At 48.3% G+C, this 23,286-nt stretch overlaps 1 protein-coding gene across 2 annotated transcripts in view; it reads left to right on the top strand.

The window, feature by feature from the left end:
- The window catches only part of P3H2 (prolyl 3-hydroxylase 2), a 121,783-nt gene extending 102,473 nt beyond the window's left edge, over window positions 1–19,310 (top strand). For both annotated transcript variants that reach the window (XM_083504134.1, XM_083504135.1), the window contains exons 9-15: window positions 4,460–4,587; window positions 5,244–5,339; window positions 8,718–8,868; window positions 9,782–9,899; window positions 10,738–10,813; window positions 13,549–13,689; window positions 16,266–19,310. In XM_083504134.1, the coding sequence (XP_083360260.1) occupies window positions 4,460–4,587; window positions 5,244–5,339; window positions 8,718–8,868; window positions 9,782–9,899; window positions 10,738–10,813; window positions 13,549–13,689; window positions 16,266–16,358 (803 nt within the window). In that variant the 3' untranslated portion in view covers window positions 16,359–19,310. The remainder of the gene's footprint in view (window positions 1–4,459; window positions 4,588–5,243; window positions 5,340–8,717; window positions 8,869–9,781; window positions 9,900–10,737; window positions 10,814–13,548; window positions 13,690–16,265) is intronic.
- The last annotated feature ends 3,976 nt before the right edge of the window (window positions 19,311–23,286 follow it).

Raw genomic sequence — 23,286 nt, 5'->3', positions numbered from 1 at the left:
GCCTTCTTGATGGTCCAGCTCTCACTTCCGTACATCACTACTGGGAAAACCATAGCTTTAACTATACAGGCTAGGGTTAGGATTAGGCCCCCAATACCTGAGAGACCTTCCCCACCCTTATGGACCACCAGCATTTCAAAGTCTGATAGTCATTTGTGCCACCAGCGCCCCCTGCTGCCTCCTTGCCTCTTTGCCCCACGCTAGGGCACCCCACTGCGCTCCAGGGGCGCTGCAGTCCAATTTGCAAACCACTGATCTGAGAAGCAACGCACTGTGTGCATAAGCAGGGCTTTAATTGTCAGGAGGCCTCTCTCAGGTTCATGGGAGCTGGCCGCTGAGAAGTGTCCACTGCCTCAGGGCCCCCACCCCTCCATACAAAGGCTTCTGTCCTCTTCCTCTTGCATCTGTGGGCGTTACAAGGACGGGGCATCTCTGGAATGTGGAAAAGCGCATTGCCAAGAATCCCTTGTGTGTGTTGCGTGTGTGCATTTTGCAGATTGCATCCCGCTCCATTGATACCCTGAACCATAGCAATACCCCACAACACTGCTGGGGAGGAAAGCCAGCCCTCTTCCCACCCACCTATGTGAGAGTTTTGCCCAAGACCCCACATGACCTCATGGAAAGTTCTAGAGACCCACAGCGACACTGAGGAGTATTTCAGGCCACGCTGGGATCTTTGTCCAAATCTGCAACCCCTGCACAAAAGGCAACGCGGTTCAGCTAAAACGGAAGATGGTTTATACTGGCCAGGGTACAAAAAGTCCATTAGCTGTGTGTGTATGTGTGTGTGTGTGTGTTCATCTCTCTGTGTGTGTCTGTCTGTGCGTGTTCTCTCCCTCCTGAAAGATTCCAGGCTGAGCATTTCAGGCAATGTGGACCCATCTGTTTTCTGAAAAGTCAGAGGGGGAAACAGAAAGCCCCAAAACTCTTCCCCCAGTTTCCCATCCTGCTCTTGCTGCCTCTGATCTTGGCTGCAGTTCCAGGTCTTCCACTCAACAATTTTGGCATAAAGTGATATTTTTTTCCTGGGGAAAAGCCTCTCCTCCAATATGCTGATTTAGCAGCCTTGTAAATAAATGCACAAAAGCCAGCTGGCTGCTGTTCTAATTGCCGTTGTTTTCTTTTTTAATTCTTTTGGCTCTGTTTTGTAAGTATCCTTCCTTTCTGCCCCGTTTTCTGGACATAGAATAATAGAGCTGGACAGCAGAATCATAGAATCATAGGATTGTAGAGCTGGAAGGGACCGTGAGGATCATCTGGTCCAATTCCCTGCAAGGCAGAAATCTCAGCTAAAGCATCTATGGTAGATGATTATACAACCTCTGTTTACAGACCTCCAAGGAAGGGGAGCCCACCACCGCCCCAGGGAGTCTATTCCACTGTCAAACAGCTCTTACTGCAAGAAAGTTCTTCCCAAGGTGTAGTCGAAATCTCCGTTCTTGTCATTTGAATCCATTGGTTCAGAGGTCCTACCCTCTGGAAGACAAGCTTGCTCTGTGATTTGCGTGGGATGTAATCCTCCAGAGTGAAGGCATTGAAGGTCCTGTGTGAGTGTCTGGAGATGGTTGGAGGATCATAGAATCATAGAGTTGGAAGAGACCACAAGGGCCATCGAGTCCAACCCCCTGCCAAACAGGAAACACCATCAGAGCACTCCTGACATATGGTTGTCAAGCCTCTGCTTAAAGACCTCCAAAGTAGGAGACTCCACCACACTCCTTGGCAGCAAATTCCACTGTCAAACAGCTCTTACTGTCAGGAAGTTCTTCCTAAGGTTTAGGTGGAATCTTCTTTCTTGTAGTTTGGATCCATTGCTCCATGTCCGCTTCTCTGGAGCAGCAGAAAACAACCTTTCTCCCTCCTCTATGTGACATCCTTTTATATATTTGAACATGGCTATCATATCACCCCTTAACCTCCTCTTCTCCAGGCTAAACATGCCCAGCTCCCTTAGCCGTTCCTCATAAGGCATCGTTTCCAGGCCTTTGACCATTTTGGTTGCCCTCCTCTGGACACGTTCCAGTTTTTGGATGGATGGCCCCTAACAGATTGAGGTTGAATCCTGACAAGACAGAAGTACTGTTTTGGGGGATAGGAGGCGGGCAGGTGTGGAGGACTCTCTGGTCCTGAATGGGGTAACTGTGCCCCTGAAGGACCAGGTGTGCAGCCTGGGAGTCATTCTGGACTCACAGCTGTCCATGGAGGCACAGGTCAATTCTGCGTCCAGGGCAGCTGTCTCCCAGCTCCATCTGGTACACAGGATGAGACCCTCTCTGCCTGCAGAGTGGTACATGCTTTGGTTATCTCCTGCTTGGACTACTGCAATGCACTCTATGTGGGGCTCCCTTTGAAGGTGACCCGGAAACTACAACTAATCCAGAATGCGGCAGCTAGACTGGTGACTGGGAGCGGCCACCGAGACCACATAACAGCAGTCTTGAAAGACCTACACTGGCTCCCAGTGTATAAGATATAAAAGTATGTTTACTTATTGTTGAAAATGATATGTTAAAAAACTAATAAAAAATTATATATATATATATATATGCAGGTTTTGGTGTCTTCGGGTGTCTTCCCGTGTAAGAGTTGGGGTGTCTAGGCGACGTTTCGACGAGGTCTCACTCGTCATCTTCAGGCTGGTGCTTTCGGCTTCTTGTTACTGGAACAGAGCAGGATCTCAGTGTTTGAGTTCCTATAAATACTGTTGAGGGGTGTGGTGTATAGCCTCCAACGTTCTGGGCAGAGAGGAAGTTCCCAGGTTAGTGTGCCTTTTCTTCTTTTGTTCATTAATTACTTGAGGGATATCTTGAGTGATTTCTTGAGTGATATTCTGAGTACCACTTAGGAGGGTCATTAGGTGTGGATTAGTTGCTAAAGCTTTCGTGTCTTGACCTCTTGAGCTTGTGAAGAGTTTTTCTGAGAAGATGGCTGTACTGCACTTAGTTGTGCTCTGGCTTGGCTTCGTGTATAGGGGCGAGCTGTGGTTTTGTGCCCTGTGCCAGCCAGATCTGTGTAGGGATTGCAGGGGGGTGCAGCATCCGGAGGTGCCACTATGGTTTGGCTACTGGATGGTGTCTGTAATTTATCTGTGGAGAGGGTCTGGGTTTGCAATCCCTACACAGATCTGGCTGGCACAGGGCACAAAACCACAGCTCGCCCCTATACACGAAGCCAAGCCAGAGCACAACTAAGTGCAGTACAGCCATCTTCTCAGAAAAACTCTTCACAAGCTCAAGAGGTCAAGACACGAAAGCTTTAGCAACTAATCCACACCTAATGACCCTCCTAAGTGGTACTCAGAATATCACTCAAGAAATCACTCAAGATATCCCTCAAGTAATTAATGAACAAAAGAAGAAAAGGCACACTAACCTGGGAACTTCCTCTCTGCCCAGAACGTTGGAGGCTATACACCACACCCCTCAACAGTATTTATAGGAACTCAAACACTGAGATCCTGCTCTGTTCCAGTAACAAGAAGCCGAAAGCACCAGCCTGAAGATGACGAGTGAGACCTCGTCGAAACGTCGCCTAGACACCCCAACTCTTACACGGGAAGACACCCGAAGACACCAAAACCTGCATTCCTGTACCCGTGAAAATCTACGAAAGCAAATATATATATATATATATATATATATATATATATATATATATATATATATATATATAAAAAGCTTGTTTTCGCCTGCTCTGGAGGAGAGGATTTGAACCAACAGCTTTAACTTACAAGAAAGGAGATTTCAAATAAACATCAGGAAGAACTTTTTGACCATAGGAGCTGTTTGACAGTGGAACAGTCTCCCTCAGGAGGTTGTGGACTCTCCTTCCTTGGAGATTTTTAAGCAGGGGTTGGGCGGCCATCTGTCAAGGTTTCCTTAGATGTTATTCCTGCATTGCAAGGGGCCTAAACTAGATGACATTTGGAGCCCCTTCCAAGCCTACAACTCTATTATTAGATTTAAGCTACGGTGAGAGCATCATCCAGCAACAATGCAACTCTGGTCCAGCCACAGCTGTGCTTGAGCCTCCTGCTGACTTTCACTGATGCTTTTGTGGGCTGATCCTCACGATGTGAAAGCCTATCATCACCAACACCACCATCATCATCATCAAGTTCTGAAGCGTGTGATTCAGATCTTGGTCTGTTACTGAAAACTACAGGTGTTCTGGCATTGTTTGCAGAGGAGGAAAATTGCTTGGCTCAGTGATGGCTGAGGGCCCTGTATGAATCGTAGAACGTTAGAGTTGGAAGGTACCCCTGGGGTCATCTAGTCCAACCCCCTGCCGTGCAGGAATCCCCAAAAAGGCATCCGAGTCAGTTGAATGGCTCATGGCCTTTGCCTTGCTCCTCTGCGTAAGCCGCTCCCAGCTAAGTATCTGAGGGTTGAGAGAAGCAAAAGCGAACTCCTCTTGCAAAGTGATTTCCCATCTCTCTCGCTCTGTCTCTTCCCAGGTGGTCCCCTCCTCTTCAGCGATGTAAAATTTGTGTACAACTCAGAGCAGCTGAACGGGACCCAGAGGGTGCTGCTGGACAACGTGATCACAGAGGACGAGTGTCAGGAGTTGCACCGGGTCGCCAATGTGAGTAACTGGTGACTCAGGGTGCAAGAGAAGTTGGGGGCATGCACAGGAATGCAAATTATTTCTGTTCTTCTGTCCACAACTGGGGCATGGAGTGAGGATGTTTGTTGCCTTGGCTGCGACTGATGACTAAAAGTCTCGTGGGGCTTTAAGGCTTGCAGATTTTTGCAGCAAAGCCAGCCTGCCCTAACTTAATGGTCTGCAGGTGTTTTGGCACCCAGCGCCCACCTACCTTTGCCAAATGGTGTGGCAGCAGCTTTCTGAATATTTGCTGAAGAAATTGACGTTCTGCCCAGTGTCAAAAGAGCACAGGGCTGTGTAGAACAAAGGGATAAAATAATGGAACATCCATACATAGGACAATATCCTTTAAAAAACCCAGTTGTATAAATGCAATGCAATTCACAGTAACACCTCCAGCCTCCAGGGGGCAGCACTTCCCACTCTAGGAACCCCTGCCCTAGACATTCTGCAGCTTGCGCCCCATGGGAAAGGCTGGTTGCTCCCTACAGAATCTCCCATTCATCTCTCTGGGGTTTGCAATGACCTTCCAAGTGGATGGAATCCCTTGGTGTCATTCTTTAAGCTCAGAAGCTGGAAAGTCCAATGTTGCATCAACATATTGGAATAATCCTGATATCCTTTTTCTGTTTCAGGGAATTCTGCTGGCTGGAGATGGGTACCGGGGGAAGACATCACCCCACACACCCAACGAGAAGTTCGAAGGGGCCACCGTCCTCAAAGCTCTCAAGGTACGAGGGTTGCTGCTCAACTTGCAGTCGACTGGACTCTCTTCTTACCTGGGATCTCAGAACTCCTCTTTTAGCTCCTGATCCAACCCCGGTGGCATAATAATAATTCAATAATTCAGTAATTCAGTAATTCAATAATTCAATAATTCAATAATTCAATAATTCAATAATTCAATAATTCAATAATTCAATAATTCAATAATTCAATAATTCGATAGTTCGATAGTTCGATAGTTCGATAGTTTAATAATTTAATAATTTGATAATTTAATAATTTGACAATTTGACAATTTGACAATTAAACAATTAAACAATTAAACAATTTAACAATTTTTAACAATTTAACAATTTAACAATTTAACAATTTAACAATTCTGCCCTGCCCACCTGGCTGGGTTTCCCCAGCCACTCTGGGTGGCTTCCAACAAAGATTATGGTATAGGGCAGGAGCAGAGAAGCAGAGGTCTATGGTGCAACCCCATTTGGAATGCTGTGCGCAGTTCTGGTTGTCTCGCCTCGAAAAGGATACAATAGACTTGGAAAAGGTTCAGAGAAGGGCAGCTGAAATGGCCGAGGGAATGGAGTGAAGAAATAATAATATAATAACAATAATTTATTACTTATACCCTGCCCGGCTGGCCGGGACTCCCCAGCCACTCTGGGCGGCTCCCAACAGAATATTAAAAACACTATAAAACATCAAACATTAAATTCTTCCCTGTAGAGGGCTGCCTTCAGATGTCTTCTCAAAGTCAGGTAGTTGTTTACTTCCTTGACATCTGATGGGAGGGCGTTCCACAGGGCGGGCGCCACCACCGAGAAGGCCCTCTGCCTGGTTCCCTGTAACCTCACTTCTCGCAGGGAGGGAGCTGCCAGAAGGCCCTCAGAGCTGGACCTCAGTGCTGGCATGAAGAAATGTTGCAGTGTTTGGGACTTTTCAGTTTAGAGGAAAGGTGAATTAAGGGCACATTTCCACTTTTCCTATGCCTAGAATGAATGGGTCTGAGAGGCTTTGCATTTGCCCTGCAGCTTTCCCCGGGGAAACCCATTCTCTAGTGCTGAATCAGAACAAACAGCAATCCGCATAAAACCCAATTTCCATTTGGTCCGATTCAGCGGTAAACCATGAGTTCCCCAGGGAAAAGTGGTGGGGCAAACAGCGGTGTGGATGAGCCCTTTGAGGTGACATGATAGCACAGGGGTCAGCAACCTAAGGCCCATGGGCCGGAAGCTGCCCATGGAGGTTGTTTGACTGGCCCACGAGCCGCCCCCGAACCAAGCTGCCCACTCGTGCGCTGCGCTAAAGCAGCACGGTGCGGGGACTTGCTTCCGTGGTGCCAAAAATCACATCTGCACAGATGCCGAAAATTGCAGGCTCACGCACAGGTGCAATCCAGAACCACAGCGGGATTTCTGCGGGACTGATCTGGCCCAGGCAAGATAAACCTTGTTGACCCCTGCGACAGCACTTTAAGAAACTGTGCATGGCACAGAGAGAGTGGATAGGGAGAAGTTTTCCTCCCTCTCTCTGAACACTAGAACTCGTGCACATCCAATGAAACTGACCGTTGGAAAACTCAGGGTTGATAAAAGGAAAGTCCTCCTTCAAGCAGCACAGTTAAACAACGGAACTCCCTGCCACAGTGACGGCCACCAACTGGGATGGCTTAAATTGAGGATCGGACGGATCCGTGGAGGAGAGGTGTCAGGGAATGGGCTGATGACGACCAGCTTCTCTCTGATGGAGAGCTGGAGGGGGAAGAGTTGCCCCCCCCCGGCCATAGTGTGTCCAGAAGCAGAGAGAGAGAGAGACAGAAGCTGAACAGCTTAGGGAGGAGTTACCTAGTTACGAGATAATGACAAGGGAGCCAGAAGGGAGGGGACAGCTAGAAGAGACATCAGTCAAGAGTGTGGGGGACCCCCCCCCTCGCCACGGACTCAGAGGTCCGGACGTGTCAGAGAGCAAAGGAGGCAGAGGGAGGGAGGAACTCCCCGTTGGCGCCTAGAATGCTGCAGAAGTCGGAAGGAGGGTTTAGAGTAGGCAACTGCCCTCCTTGCGGAGAGCTGTATATTTGTGCTTGCAACATGACACTGTAATAAAAGGACTACAGTGGTACCTCTGGCTGTGAACAGGATCCGTTCCAGAGGCCCGTTTGAAACATGAATAGAACGCAACCCGCAGTGGCGCATCTGTGTACGTGCGGGTCGCAATTTGCCGCTTCTGCACCTGTGCATGACATCATTTTGTGTGTCTGCGCATGCGCAAGCAGTGAAACCCAGAAGTAACCCTTTCCGGTACTTCTGGGTCACTGTGGGACGCAATCTGAAAAAACGTATCATGAAGCAAACTTAACATGAGGTATGACTATATAAGCATATCAACTGCTTGTTAGTTCTTATCTGTGAAGTTACCAAAGGGAGAGGAGGACTCCCCATGCCTTACAAGGGGGCAGTCAGTGGCTCCTAGCCAGGATGGCTCTGCTCGGCTTCCACAATTGGAACAAAATAAAATTTAAAAAATCCTTCCAGTAGCACCTTAGAGACCAACTAAGTTTGTTCTTGGTATGAACTTTTGTGTGCATGCACACTTCAAAAGCTCATACCAAGAACAAACTTAGTTGGCGTCTAAGGTGCTACTGGAAGGAATTTTTTTTAAAAAAATATTGTTTTGACTACAGCAGACCAACACGGCTACCTACCTGTATCCACAATTGGAGGCAGTGATGCTTCTGAACCCCAGTTATTGGCAACCACCAGGAGGGAAGAAAGTGCTTTTGTGTTCAAAACTTCCCTTGGGTTTCTTGCGGGGAACTGGTTGGCCCCTGGTTGGGAACAGGATGCTGGGAGTGGTAGGCCCTTGGCCTGATCCTGCAAGGCTCTTCTTGTGTTCTGATGTAGGAGAATCCCCATAGAGGCTAGTGGTGCAGGGCGCCAGGACACCAAGTTCTGGAGGGCGCCAGGGGAGAGGCAGAGGCTGGACGCGGCGCCTCCCAACATCAGCTCACTGCCCTTGCCTGCCTCCGCCATGCCGCGCCGAAGCAGTGCCATGCCTGGAGTCTCCTTCTGCCGTGGCCTCCACGGCACGGAGCATCCAGCTGAGCCAGGAGGCGCCGCATCCAGCCTCCGCTTCTTCCCCGCCGGAGGAGCTGCCCTCCAGCTGCTGCCTGCCTCCTCCAGCCCCGCTGGCAGCGCTGTCCTCCCCCCAAAAAGGTCAACAACTCTGGGAAACTGGGGTGTGTGTGCGCACGCCAGAGGGAGCTTTGCACCACGGCGCCGGATATGTTTAAGATGGCCCTGAGGAGAAGCTCTCCACATCCTTGGTTGAAGGTGGGCTGAATTTGGAACTGAGGGAACAATTGCACTCTGGTTTGCCCGCAGTTCGGCTATGAGGGGAGAGTTCCCCTGGGGAGCGCCCGCCTCTTCTACGATGTCAGCGAGAAAGCCCGCAGGATCGTGGAGTCGTACTTCAGGCTCAATTCCACCCTCTATTTCTCCTACACGCACCTGGTGTGCCGGACGGCTCTGTCAGGTAAGGCCTGGCTCAAAAAACTTTCCAGTCTGCCAAACCTCCCTTCTGCATGCTTTTCAGAGATGTTGGTTGAATTACGTAACTTAGAATGCAGAATTATCCATGGTAGAGCCATTGTTCAGACTCGAATGCGGTCACCTCCTCGCTATAGGTTTATGTGGCTTCCCCCCAATAATTTGTTGGTTCTTGTTTGCCGGGATTTGTAAGCCATTGGGAGATTTCTGTGAAGATATGAAGTGCTATGAGCATTCACTAAGCAAATGAAATAAATGAACTTGGAGGGAATCTGTGCTTTGTGAAACAACATGTACAGCAAAACACAGCTGTCCTCTGAAATCCTCCAGAAGAATGTGAATACAATTCTCTAGGTAAATAAGGTGAACAGAATTCTGTGTATTAAGGGAAAGCTTGCATAACAATGCATAAAGGTAAAGGTAAAGGAACCCCTGACCATTAGGTCCAGTCATGACCGACTCTGGGGTTGTGGCACTCATCTCACTTTATTGGCCGAGGGAGCCAGCGTACAGCTTCCAGGTCATGTGGCCAGCATGACGAAGCCGCTTCTGGCAAACCACAGCAGCGCACAGAAACGCCATTTACCTTCCCGCCGGAGCGGTACCTAATTATCTACTTGCACTGTGTGCTTTCGAACTGCTAGGTTGGCAGGAGCAGGTACCGAGCAACGGGAGCTCACCCTGTTGTGGGGATTCGAACCACCGACCTTCTGATCGGGAAGTCCTTGTGGTTTAACCCACAGTGCCACCCGCGTACATTACTGAAAATATGGCCAGTCATGACTCAGTAGTTTGCTCAGCAACAATGAAATAATCTGTTGCCGTTTATTTAGTGAGAGCCGGGGTGAAGTGAGAAGTTGCCAGCAAGGCTGAACCTCCTTTTTCTCTGCCCTCTGCAGGCCACCAGGAGCGGAGGAATGACCTCAGCCACCCTATCCATGCTGACAATTGCCTCCTGGACCCGGAAGCCAATGAGTGTTGGAAAGAGCCCCCCGCTTACACCTTCCGAGATTACAGGTAGGGTTGGGAACCCGCAATTTCCATGGGAAATTCTCTGTTTCGGAAAAAATATATACACCGTCTAAGCCGTTCATGGGCTCCCCAACCACTTTCTGCCACCCCATCACATAATAATAATAATAATAATAATAATAATAATAATAATAATAATAATTTATTATTTATATCCTGCACATCTGGCTGGGTTTCCCCAGCCACTCTGGGCAGCTTCCAACAAAAGATTAAAAATACATTAAAACATCAAACCTTAAAAAGTTCCCTAAACAGGGCTGCCTTCAGATGTCTCCTAAACTTCAGATAGTTGTTTATTTCCTTGACATCTGTTCGGAAGGTGTTCCACAGGGCAGGTGCCACCACCGAGAAGGCCCTCTGCCTGGTTCCCTGTAACTTCGCTTCTCGCAGTGAGGGAACCGCCAGAAGACCCTCAGCGCTGGACCTCAGTGTCCGGGCTGAACGATGGGGGTGGAAATGCTCCTTCAGGTATACTGGGCCTTTGAGGCCGTTTAGGGCTTTTAAGGTCAGTACCAACACCAATATCTTAATCCAACCAAGTCCTTGAAATGTTGCTTTAGTCAGCAAATTTTCAGTGTACGTGCAGAACCTTCCTTGTGCCTTCTCTGGAAATGTTTTTTAGTTTAACAGTCAGTGTTCCTCCTAAACCATTTCTTACCAGTTTTGTGGTTAGACGGCACTTTTCCAGACACAACAGAGGCCACCCTGATAATGAGACGAACAGAAATTCCACTTCCGGCGCTATGAGAGGGACTTTCTTCAGAGCAGGTCGGGACCAGGCGCCCTCCGCTGAGTCTAACCTCCCCGCTTTCTCTCCTGCTAGTGCTCTCCTGTACATGAACAGCGATTTCGAAGGGGGCGAATTTATCTTCACCGAGATGGATGCCAAGACTGTGACGGTGAGCATCACCACCATCAATATTTTATTTGCATGCCGCCTTTCCATAGTTTGAAACTATGCTCAAGGAGGCTTACAACATGGCAAGATTTACATAACAGAAGTCATAAACAATAAAAAACGCACATCAGAAAGCACACAACCAAATGGCGCTGGCTGCGCAGAGAGGGGGAGAATTTCCCCCCTCTTGTTTTCCCCCTCTAAAACAAGGTGCCGTTTAAGGTGCGTTCAGTCGCCTTCAGGCGGCTACCTTGGAAGCCTGGAGAGCGAGAGGGGTCGGTGTGCTTCAGGTTCCTTTCGACCTGCTCTTTGGGGCTGACGGGGGGAAGCCCACCGCCAGCCCCAAAGAGCAGGTCGGGGAGCAGCGGAAAGGCGCGCAGCGGAAAGGCTGCTGCCATAGCTGCGCGTCACCTCTCCAGCCGGGAGAGGGTCGCGGGGCTATGGCTTCTTCGCTCCATAGGATGCACACACATTTCCCCTTCATTTTTGAAGGGGAAAAGGTGCGTCCTACAGAGCGAAAAATACGGTAAATCATAAGATCTAAAACAAAAGATACAACGATAATATCAATAACAGCAACAGCTCTCTCAAACCCCAGGAAACAATCTTCCAGCCCGAGAATCTGTCGAAATGTTGGACCTGTTCCATATCTGCTATTGGGTCCTCGGAGCACAGATTCACACAAAGTGGCAAACGTCCTTGCAGGTTATAACGGGGTTTATTTGAAATGCATATGCAAAGCAAAGGTCCAGCGCAACAATCTCACAATCTGCACACCCCAATTAGGATGCACCCACTTTTTATAGTCTATACAAAAAACAAAACAAAAACCCAGAGAGTGAGACTTTACATTCTTATCCAATCAAGCTCTAACATTCCATGTTTCCCCTTTTGAAGGTTAACACTTCTTAATTTACTCATTCTTTGTTGTCTGCCTGCTACGGCCTTGCCTGTCTTGTCTGCCTGCTATGTCTTGCAACAGTTGCTTTGATAACAGCATGCTGGAGTTTCTATTTCTGAGGCCCTTCAAAACAGCCTCAGTTTTTGTAGCTGGAGTCAGTCCGCATTCCACTCTCCCAGGCCAGATGGGAAAGGGCCTGCAAGGCAGAGGCCTCCGAACGAGCTCAGGGGGAGATTGCCAAGGGAGCATTGTGGAAGAGCTCTGTGCCAGATGCTAACCATAGGTTGCTCCCCTACCACGAAAGGCAACAGTATTTGGGGCTTTGGGGTTTTAGGGGAAACGGTGCAAGAGGACAAGGGCACATAAGATTATGCATGGAGCAGATAAGAGCTTTCCAAACACGCTTTTTAGACATGCATCGTTTCACGACACAGTGATTCAGTTTTGCTAGCAAACCAGAGGCTGAACTAACCCCTTTCCAGGGAGGAGCGCAGGGAACGTTCGCACGACAAACCCACAGCCAACACAATGATGTGTCTTGACACACAGTTGGGCAAGCTCTGGTGTAGAGAGAGGAGGTCTTCCTCCCTCTCTCGTAAAACTCAAACCCAGTGGGGATCCTCCAACGCACATGAAAGGTGGGGGATTCACGACAGACGAAAGGAAGTTCTTATTTGCAGTGTTAAACTGCGGAATGCCCAGCTGCAAGATGTAGGGGGTGGCCACCTATTTGAATGGCTTTTTTAATATATATAATAAATTTTTATTAGGTTTTTTAAACATATTATTTCCAACAGTAATGAAAAATACTTTTACATCTTATACAATTGTATGACTTCCATCAATCACATCTGAAAATTTCCCAGTCTATTCACTTAATATACATTTCTTACTTCACTATTGCATTTAAGTCTCATAACTAACATCTCTATTCCCTTCTCTACTTTGCAATGTTTCAGATATTTCTCCTTACAAAACTTCTTGTAGTCCTACTAGTGTAATTTGTTGATTACAGTTGCTCTTCAAATATGTATATTTCTTCCAATCTTCTGTAAATCTCTGGTCCTGCAGGTTTCTAATCCTTCCTGTCATTTTACCTAATTCTGCGTAGTCCATTAATTTTATCTGCCATTCTTCTTTTGCTATTTGCATGGCTTTAAAGAGGGATTAGTCCCCAGAGAATAAGGCCAATGGTGACAACAACAACAACAACAACAACAACAACAACAACAACAACAACAACAACAATAATAATAATAATAATAATAATAATAATTTATTATTTATACCCCGCCCATCTGGCTGGGTTTCCCCAGCCACTCTGGGCAGCTTCCAACAAAAGATTAAAAATACATTAAAACATCAAACATTAAAAACTTCCATAACAGGGCTGCCTTTAGATTTCTAAAAGTTTGGTAGTTATTTTTCTCTTTGACATCTGGTGGCATGGCGTTCCACAGGGCGGGTGCCACCACCAAGAAGGCCCCCTGCCTGGTTCCCTGTAACCCCACTTCTCGCAGGGAGGGAGCCACCAAAAGGCCCTCAGAGCTGGACCTCAGTGTCCAGGCAGAACGATGGAGGTGGAGACTCTCCTTCAGATATACTAGACCAAGGCTGTTTAGGGCTTGAAAGGTCAGCACCAACAGTTTGAATTGTGCTCGGAAACGTACTGGGAGCCAGTGTAGGTCTTTCAAGACCGGTGTTATGTGGTCTTGGCAACTACTAGTCAGGACAGTCATATGCCGACTCCAGAATCAGAGGCTCCTGATTCCAAACCCTTGGGAAGGGAAAGAGGAATGTCTGCTAACATTTCCTGCCCTTTCTCTGCTTCCCAGGCCTCCATCAAACCCAAATGTGGGCGCATGATCAGCTTTTCATCTGGTGGGGAGAATCCTCATGGCGTGAAGGCTGTGACCAAAGGCCAGCGGTGTGCGGTTGCCTTGTGGTTCACCCTCAACCCTCTCTACCGGGAACTGGTGAGTTTTTCGTTATCACATTTACATGGGAGAAGAGAGCCTGCAGGAGCTCTCTCACTCGATGAGAAAGGCCATTCAATGAATCCGGATGGAAAGGAGAGAGCTATCAGACCCACGCTGATGCTAGTATGCCAGCAATTTATTTCACTATCTTCATTTTCCTCTTTTTTCTAAATAGGCACAAATCTGCTGCAAAGATACTGCCCTGGCTTAGTTACAATGCCTCTCCTATTATCCAAAGGGAATTAGCAGAAAGGTCTTTGACTGGTTCATATCCCAAGCCAATTTTTCCCTTGATTTTCTTTTTCTATCTTTATCCTTTCCCCCTTACAATCAAGATGTGTGTCCATTTTATGAAATAAATAAATGAATAAATGTTGCGCACACAATATTCAGCTGCTGGTTTTTGATCTGCAAACCTTTTCAAAACTGATCCATGACATAATGGAAACCAAGTTTATTACTACAGTACCGTCAAATCCAGCTAGTATTTGATAGGGCATCACTTAGATTCTTCTTCTTTGGTGATCCCTCGTAGCTGAGTAAGATTGTATTCCATAAACACGGTTTTAATGATAATAATAATAATAATTTATTTGTACCCCGTCCATCTGGGCGTCTTCCAACAAAGATTAAAAATGCATTAAAATGTCACACATTAATAACATCCCTTCCACAGTGGGGACATTGGTTTCCAGGCGGGAGTTGATCATGGTGAGGGTTTGCCAAGCGTGCCTTCCTCTTAGCGCGTTTCTCCCTTGAGTCCTGAGTTTGAGTGTCTTCAAAGCCCATGACACCTTTGGAAAAGGCTGTTCTCCAACTGGAGCGCTCACAGGCCAGTGTTTCCCAGTTGTCGGTGTTTATACTACATTTTTAAAGATTTGCCTTGAGACAGCCTTTGAACCTCTTTTCTTGACCACCAGCATTACGCTTTCCATTTTTAAGTTCGGAATAGAGTAGTTGCTTTGGAAGACGATCATCAGGCAACTGCACAACATGACCAGTCCAACGAAGTTCACTTAGATTAGGGTACTGCTGACACCTGGTGGTCTGTTTGTAGAATTAACCCGGGACACATCTCCCGAAATGTACGTACTTCACTATATAGCTTTTGAAAGAGAATGCAGTAGGGAGTTGTGGACCAACACACAACTTGATGAAAGTACATTCCAGCTTTTGAGTCACACAGAGCTCTTCAGCAAGCCAAGAAGAAGAGTTTTGAGCTTAGTCTGTGGCTGAAAATGGCAATGCTACCTGAACAGCAGCCTTATTGCAAAAGCTACAATGCAGCCAAATTTAAGCACTTTCAATTTAAGCAAACCTCACCGAACTATTCACTATCTCTGCTGTAGCATTTTTATTATCATGTAATTCCTGTGTTGCAGAAAGTTGGACTAGATAAGCCTTAGGGTCTCTTCCAACACTGCAGTTCGATGATGATGATACCTTTATTGTCAATGTACAACCTGTGTACAATGAAATTAACCAAGCCTCCCCCAAAAAACACTCAATCTCATTGCTCTCTGTGTACTTGTTGCACAACACACCAACCCCAATAGTCAGCTGTGCTATATTATTTTCCGTTCAGCAGCCTAACAGCCCATGGATAGAAACTGTTTTATAGACTGTTGTTATGACTGATTATACTTCTATATCTCCTGCCCGAGGGTAGAAAATTAAAGAGGTGCTGGCTGGGGTGTGAATCATCCCTGAGAATTTTTCTCGCTCTCCTAAGGCATCAATCCCTTGCAATGTCAACTAGCGGACTCAAGGGACAGCCCGTGATATCATGTTCTGTGTTCACCACCCTCTGTAAAGACTTTCTGTCCGTGGCTGTCAAGCCAACGTACCACACTGTGATACAACATGAGAGGACACTTTCTATTGTGGACCGGCAGAAGGAGGTCATCAATTGCTGTTTAACATTGTTCTTTTGCAAGACCCTGAGGAAATGGAGTCTCTGTTGGGCCTTCCTAACCACCTGAGTTATATTGCTTTTCCAAGTGAGGTCTTCACTAAGGTAAACTCCCAGGAATTTAAAGGAAGAGACTCTCTTCACACACACAGACACCCCAATATACAACGGGGCTAGTTCCCCTCTCTTCCTCCGAAAGTCCAACACCATCTCCTTTGTCTTGCTAATATTTAGGTGCAAGTTATTCTCTAGGCACCATGTAGATACTTTTTGAACCTCCCCCCTGTACGCTGATTCATCTCCACCTGTAATTAGGCCCATTATGGTGGTATCATCTGCAAACTTAATAATTACAGGGGATAGATCAGATGAAATACAGTCATATGTGCACAATGATTACAGGTAGGGACTCAGCACACATCCCTGTGGGGTGCCAGTGCTGAGTTTCAGGGAGGTAGATGTAACAGGGCCAATTCTCACTGTTTGACTGATTCTGTGGTTCTATGATTGCCCCCCGCCCTTAGGACTGAGAGACCCCCTTGTTCACCACCACATCCCCCAGCCACAGAATCCCTTGGGACGTGGTGGACCCTCCTTCATAATCCAGCCTCTACACTCCCTGGCCCTCCTGACTCCCTCTTCTCTCCCTCCTTCCCTCCAGGAGCGGATCAAAGCCGACGAAGTCATTGCGGCCTTGAACCAGGAGCGCCTCGGACCCAGTGAATCCAGCATCAACCCCAGAGACGAGCTATGAACTAAGCCACGGACACGCCATTAAAAAAGAGAGAATATTTATTTAATATTTGTTCTAAATCTTATCAGCAGAACCCTTTATTTTTGTACAAATCCTCGGTATAAATTAACGGACAGGTTTCACAGGGGATGTTGGAGGGGTTCCCAAACTCTCTCCCCCTCCGCCTCCTCCTGCGCTGGGCTCAGCCCTCAGCTCCCGGAGACACGCTTCTCCTGGCGATCCCCGGAAGTCTCTGCTTGGGACCCCCTGCACTTTTCGGCACCCCACAATCTCAGCCGTGGACCACCTTCAGCGCCCCAGACCAGCACCGGCTCCCGCCTTTGAGTGGCATCAGGAAGAAAGAGTCTCTAGACCTCCAAGTTCCCTCCTTTCTCTTGGGCGCTTTCCTCCTAATCCCAGATTTCGGCAGGGCTCGGTTATGAGTGTCTTCACTTGCAAGGAACGGCTCCTTTCCCAAAAGCCCAAATGCAGTCTCTGCTTTGGCCCACTGGACGTCCCATGAAGATGGAGCTTGGGAGATTCAGCCCAGAGGCCAGAAAGGACTACTTCACACAGCGCAGAGTTAAACCAGGAGGCAGAGATGGCCACCAGCCCATGTGGCTATACGAGAGCAGTCATGTCCAACAGGTCAATTGCGATCTACCGGTCAATCGCAGGGTGTCCATGGTTGATCCTGGTCGATTGCATGATCCAGATCGATTGACCCAAAAGAAAAAGGGAAAGAAGTTCAACAGCTGTGGTCAACCCTCCCTTAAAGAAAACTCAAGAGCTTTGGTGAAGGCTCTCCAAAAAAAGCTCAAGAACTTTGGTCAATCCAATAGGTAGATCACTGCCAATTTTTTTAATAGTGTGAGTAGATTGCAGTCTATTGGAAGTTGGACGTGCCTATACTAGAGGATTGGACAAATTCATGGAGGAAGAGAGGGCTTGCCAAGGGCTGTTAGCTGCAGGGACAATGCATTGAGGTATGTGGTTGGCCGCTGTGAGAACAGGATGGTGGACTAGATGGGACAGTGATCGGATCCAGCAGGCTTTTCTTAAGTTCTCATGGGACCAGCTGGCACTTTGAAGGTGGCCTCAATAGTCTGACTTGGTTTAAGGCAACTGCCAATGAATTTAGAGAGAATCTTCCCTTTTGTTTTTGTTCTTCTAATTCTGGCACTTTGACAGACTGCCTCTTTGTACACAGTCATGTACTGTGAGATCTACAGAGCCCGTGGAATCATCTGATCCTTTGGTAAAGCCCATGGCATCCTGAAGCAGTGAGTTCCATACGTTAACCGTGAGCTGAATGACGACTCTCCCTCTTGCGTTTCTTCTGATCGTTATGCCAGAATCTCATGGGATGGATAACCTGCAAATTAATATGAACTCTCTCCAGTTTGTAAAAGGGAAGAGTTTGAGGCGGGGACCACCTCTGTCTTACCTCTCTTAGTGGATGAGGAATTAATCCCAACCAACAGTTCAGGAGCATCAGATGCTGTCACATAGCTGAAGCTTTTCCTTACGCAGGTGGGAGGAAACATAACACTGGAATCCTTACGTAAAATGCACTGAGCCTGTGAAGGAAAGCCATCAGATGGCATTGCTATTCACAAGACTTTTCAAAGTGAAACCTCCTACCTGTGGATTTGTGTCAGCACACACACGGTCCTTCGATCTGGTGTCACAAACACACCCAAATACTTTTGCATAAGCTCCACTTCTGTACAAGCTCCACTGAACATAATAGAGAAGTAGAGAAACTTTTCTTAATCCACTTTCTCCATAATTTCATAAACCTCTATCATTTCACCCCTTACTCACCTTTTCTCTAAACAAATTAGTCACTCCACTCCCTTGATCATTTCGCTGGCCCTTTCCTGACTGAAGGTTTTTCAGCTCCAACAATTTCCTTTTTAAGGTGAGCGGAATGAAATGAACAAGAGCTCTTGCACACCCCATGAAGCTGAACCTTCGGAAGATTCGGGACAGACAGAAGAAAGCGCTTCTCCTTGCAGCCCGGATTTAAACTATGGAACTCACAAAGACCATAAGAACTGCCTGCCATTGGCCCTTCTAGTCCAGCTTCCTGTTCTCACTGCGGCCGACCAGAAATCTGCAAACAGGACCTGATCACAAGAGCAGCCCTCCTGTGGTTTCCTGCAATTCAGAAGTTAGTAGCTACTGATGGCCCTCACCTCCATGAAGAGGCAGAGATGGCCATCAACGTGGATGGCTTTAGAAGAGGATTGGACAAATTCAGGGAGGAGGTGGCTGAGTCCTGTTTTAAGGTTTCCCATTGGGCATCTGGTCTGCCACTGTGAGAACAGGTTCCAGAGTAGGTGAGCCATGGGCCTGATCCAGCAGGTTGCTTCTACTGTTCTCCAGAAAGCCCACAGTTCAGTGGTGAGAGCCTCTGCCTTGCATTGCAGAAGGTCCATTCCTGGTGATGTCCAGGAAGGGCTGGGAACGAGTCCTTCCTGAAACACGGAAGAGTCTTTCCCAGTCAGGGTATCCAGTACTGAGCTAGCTGGATGAACGACCTGACTCAGTAGAAGGCAGCTTTCGATGGGAAGAATCTACAAGAGGGCAGGATGGAGTAGAATTGCTCTTCTCAAGCTGTTTCTTTGTGCCCCCCTCTGCTGGCCATATTTCCATCCCTTCATCCAACAGCTCAGGTAGCTTCCTCATCATGTGGCTGCGGTCGTCTTTCCAACCTTCAGTTCCTTGTCATTTTCTCGGCTAGAGGGTCTTGGCATCGCTGGTATAAACAGCCCGCAGCCCTCTTTCCTCATTCCCCTTGCCTTAAAACATGCATACAACCTGGCACCCCATTTGCACCCACCTAGCCCTCTGGCTGGTCCATGCCGCAGAGGTAGCCAGAGTCCCGCAGAGATGCTGAGGAGCAGTTGATGTCCATCTCCAGAGCTGTGTCTAAGCCCGGGAGGAATAAACAAAATTCAGAAAACAGACCTACGTGTCCCCTCTGTTTTTATTGTCTCTTCTTAGTTCTTGGCAGACAGAGAGAGAGGCAGGTGAGCCCGTCGTGGGGGCACGACCACCTTTCCTAACCTTGAGTGAAGTGAGCAACGGTGAACTGTATTGAAGGGCGTTGTGTCGCTATTCCGTCCGCAGTCAGCAGGTGGTGCTATTGCTGCACACAGTGCACCTGTAAGGAATACTGCAGATAGAAGGAATGTGTTGTGGCGGCGGGGTGTGTGTGTGTGTGTGTGTGTGTGTGCCTCGGAGGACCGTGAGCAGTTGTGCAGGTACGCACTCTGCTTAATCGAGCCCGAAGGATGGAAAACGCCCTCCCGGCCCACAGAGCTCCGGGGTGAGGAAAGGAGCCTTCGCTGTGAGGTTGGGAACTCTGCCGAACCGTCTGCCACACCTCGAGAGGATGAAAGATTTATTTACAACACAGTGCATTGAGTCTGAAGTCAACGGATTATTAAATCTGTCCCTGGGAGGTAAGCCACGGAGCGCTGCAGGAATCTAGCTGATCCCAAATGCGGCTCCACCCTGGGCTGAGCGGGGCAGGGCGGGACCCAGACTGGTTTGGTAACTTCGTTGCACAGCTACTGTGTGGATGATGGAGAGAAAAACCACACCACAATGTTTTTGGGAGTTTGGGAACAAAATGGCTGAGTTTACAGGTGAGAAGTGCAGAGCGATCCATTGCTCCTCTGCCCTGCCCCAAGGGATTCTGTGGCTGGGTGACATGGGGGTAAACAAGGGGGTATCTCAGTCTTAAGGACTCGGGACAATTGAAGAATCACAGAATAATAGACTTTTAGAATGGGGAGGGACCATACCAGCTGCACTGGCTCCCAGTGGAGTACAGGATCAGGTTTAAGGTGCTGGTTTTAACCTTTAAAGCCCTATACGGCTTAGGACCCTCGTACCTACGGGACTGCCTCTCCTGGTATGTCCCACGGAGGACCTTACGGTCCACAAATAAAACATCTTGGCAATCCTGGGCCACAGGGAGGTTAGGCTGGCCTCAACCAGAGCCAGGGCTTTTTCGGCTGTGGCCCCGATCTGGTGGAGCACTCTGTCACAGAAGACTAGGGCCCTGCGGGACTTGACATCTTTCCGCAGGGCCTGCAAGACCGAGCTGTTCCACCAGTCCTTTGGCCAGGGCACAGCCTGACCCCCTCCTTTGGTGATCCTCATAGAACTCTAGCCCAATGGTTGCCATTAATCTGATTTGAACTGATTTTATAATGAAATGATTATGAATGAAATAATTTTAGAATGTTGTATCATTTTACTGTTGTTAGCTGCTCGGAGCCCGGCTTCGGCTGGGGAGGGCGGGATATAAATTTATTATTATTACTATTACCCGAAGAAGTCTCAAGGCGGCTAACATTTTCCTTTCCCTTCCTCCCCCACAACAAACACTCTGTGTGGTGAGTGGGGCTGAGAGACTTCAGAGAAGTGTGACTGGCCCAAGGTCACCCAGCAGCTGCATGTGGAGGAGCGGGGAATCAAACCCGGTTCACCAGATTACGAGACTACCACTCTTAACCACTACACCACACTGGCGGTGTGGTGCAGGCGGCCCCCCGGCTGCTGTCTTCTTAGAGGTGGGGTGGCCAACCAGGAGATCCATGATGCGAGATCCTGTCGTGACCAAGGAGTTCTGCCTCGCTGGCATTTTTTATGTCCGCCCGTCTCTGCAGGCCCTCTGACATTCTGCAGTCCTGCGCTCCTGAGTAAAGGGGGAGGAAGGAACAGGGGAGGAGATGGGGAAGCAGGAAGCCTTGGAAGCAGGGAGAGACCAGCTGAACACCTGACAACTCAGGACTTATGTGGTGCCAGCATCAAAGAGCTGAGAACCAGCAGCTGCCCTTAGTTACATGACTAAGCAAAGCTTTCATGCTCCTGCCAGATAAAGGAGCTGGAAGAGATTCAGGGCGTAATCTGCTAAAGCATGATGGAGCTTCAAAGTGTGTGATCTTAAGAATAGTCAAAATGGCGCATTATTGGGCTCCAACTCCCATCTATACTGGATCAGTTTAGGTCAGTGGTTCCCAAATCGTTTTAGATCACCACCAGCCCTTGGTTCCATAAACTCATCTCCTGTTTGTTCCCCATGTCCTATAAAGAGTCAGAAGAGTGGTCTGCACGACCCACCAAGTGATAACGCAATAAACTTCAGATCAGTTAATTGCACGTTTATTCAAAAGCCAGTTAAAACTATTTAAGTCAAGAAATGTGATTAACTTGAACCAGCGATGCTAGTTGCGTGGCGAGTTCCCGCCCTCCAGTGGAAATAATGACACATGACACAATTATTAAGGTTAATGAGCTAAATAAGGCCACAACTTTATTGGTTACAGGTGATGAGCGGTATTGGCTTAGGCATTGGTCCTAACCGACTATATCCAACTTCAGTCCATCCTCTTGAAGTCTGGGATGGGTTAACCTCCAGTAGAGGGAGTCCTGCTGATGCACATCAACTAGGAACTCCCCCGGGGTCACCGATAGGGGGCGTGCCTTAGGCCCTCACCTCCACAGGCTTCGGACAGGGCCACGCCACCTGGAAACCTTTACCGGACTACCCTTCAATATGGGGGGCAGGTGATGGCGCTTCCTCCCCTCTTCCATCTACAGAACAATACAAATGCCTAACCACCAATACCCAGAAAGCTGTGATGATTTGCTACGAGATAGGCAAAAACCAAGTGGCTGGTGCCAATTTGCTAAGTGGAAAAATTCCTACCAAGCCCCTCAACGGCGACCAACCAAGGTCCATAGCAAGGTCAAGGAACGGAAACCTTATAGGGCGGGAGGGTGGCAAAACAGGAACAGCTGGCAGGTAGCAAAGAGGCAGATCCCTGGCCACATCTTAAATAGGGAAGGCCATGCCCCCAGAGCCAGCCGATTAGCTGGCCAGGGGGTGATGTGGCCAGGAATCCCCCCCAATCATGCGGGGGCTGGGGCTTTGAAGCCCACAACTCCATCTCCTCCGAAGGGCAGAAGTGGCTCTTTCCAAAGTCTGGTACCCATTTAAATGTTGGCATCCATCCGTCTCAGGAGACAATGGAGCAGTGCACCTTTGGGGGTTAAGTCAAACCACTGGGGAAGTTACAATGCCTGCTCTGGCTGTAGAGATTGATACAGGAGAGACATGGTTTGTTGCAGCTGGGGCAGAGGCAGGTGTCTGGTTGGGCTGCTGAAGATGAACCATGCGTTTCTTCTCTCTGTGTTCCTCCCAGCGGTCATTCCTCCGCTGGTCACTGCCATGGATGCACAACCTGACTGGCACTGCAAGGGAATTCCCATATGGCAGCAGGTTGGATGTTGCCGGCATTCCCATACCATCCAACTTTTTCAGATAGAAAACTGGGACATGCATCTTCTGGGATGTGCTCCTGGGTGAGTCATGTGACCTGTGGCATGATCTCACCCTGAAGGGGGGGAAATGCTTTTCAGGGGGGGCAAGAGCACAGTCCAAGAGATCACGGCACCCTTTCTTCTGGGACAATTGGCAGGTATGCCTTCATGTCAGGTTTGCAGACATCTTTGTTACACAGATTTGGTCTGCCAACAGGCCTGGTGCCAGAAACCTGCTTCCCGTAAAACACTTCCTTGGGGATCCTGCCCTCTTCCATTCTGTGGACGTGACCAAACCAGTGTCGACATTGCTGAGTCAGGAGTGGGAGAGCACAACTTCATTTGAGACTGCTCTGCCACGTGATGCCCCAAATCTTCCTGGTAGCCATTTACCCCTCCAGCATCTCTCTCCATCTCTCTGTCTCCTCTTACAACACCCACACTTAGCATAAAGATGTTCCGCTGCTTTGACAGAGACGTACGATATCCCTGGAGGGTTTTGCCAAGAAGCACAAGATTTGGTAACCTGGAAGGTCCCCGGGGGCAAAGCAGAGGAGCCTAACAATGGGTGACGCATTGCAGAAATCCCATCTTTTTCAGATTA

The sequence above is a fragment of the Podarcis liolepis genome (genome assembly GCF_965112155.1).
Source record: "Podarcis liolepis genome assembly, chromosome: 5".
Classification (NCBI taxonomy): Eukaryota; Metazoa; Chordata; class Lepidosauria; order Squamata; family Lacertidae; genus Podarcis; species Podarcis liolepis.
Note: the sequence above shows the minus strand (reverse complement) of the source record. Positions and strands in the feature narration are given on the sequence as shown.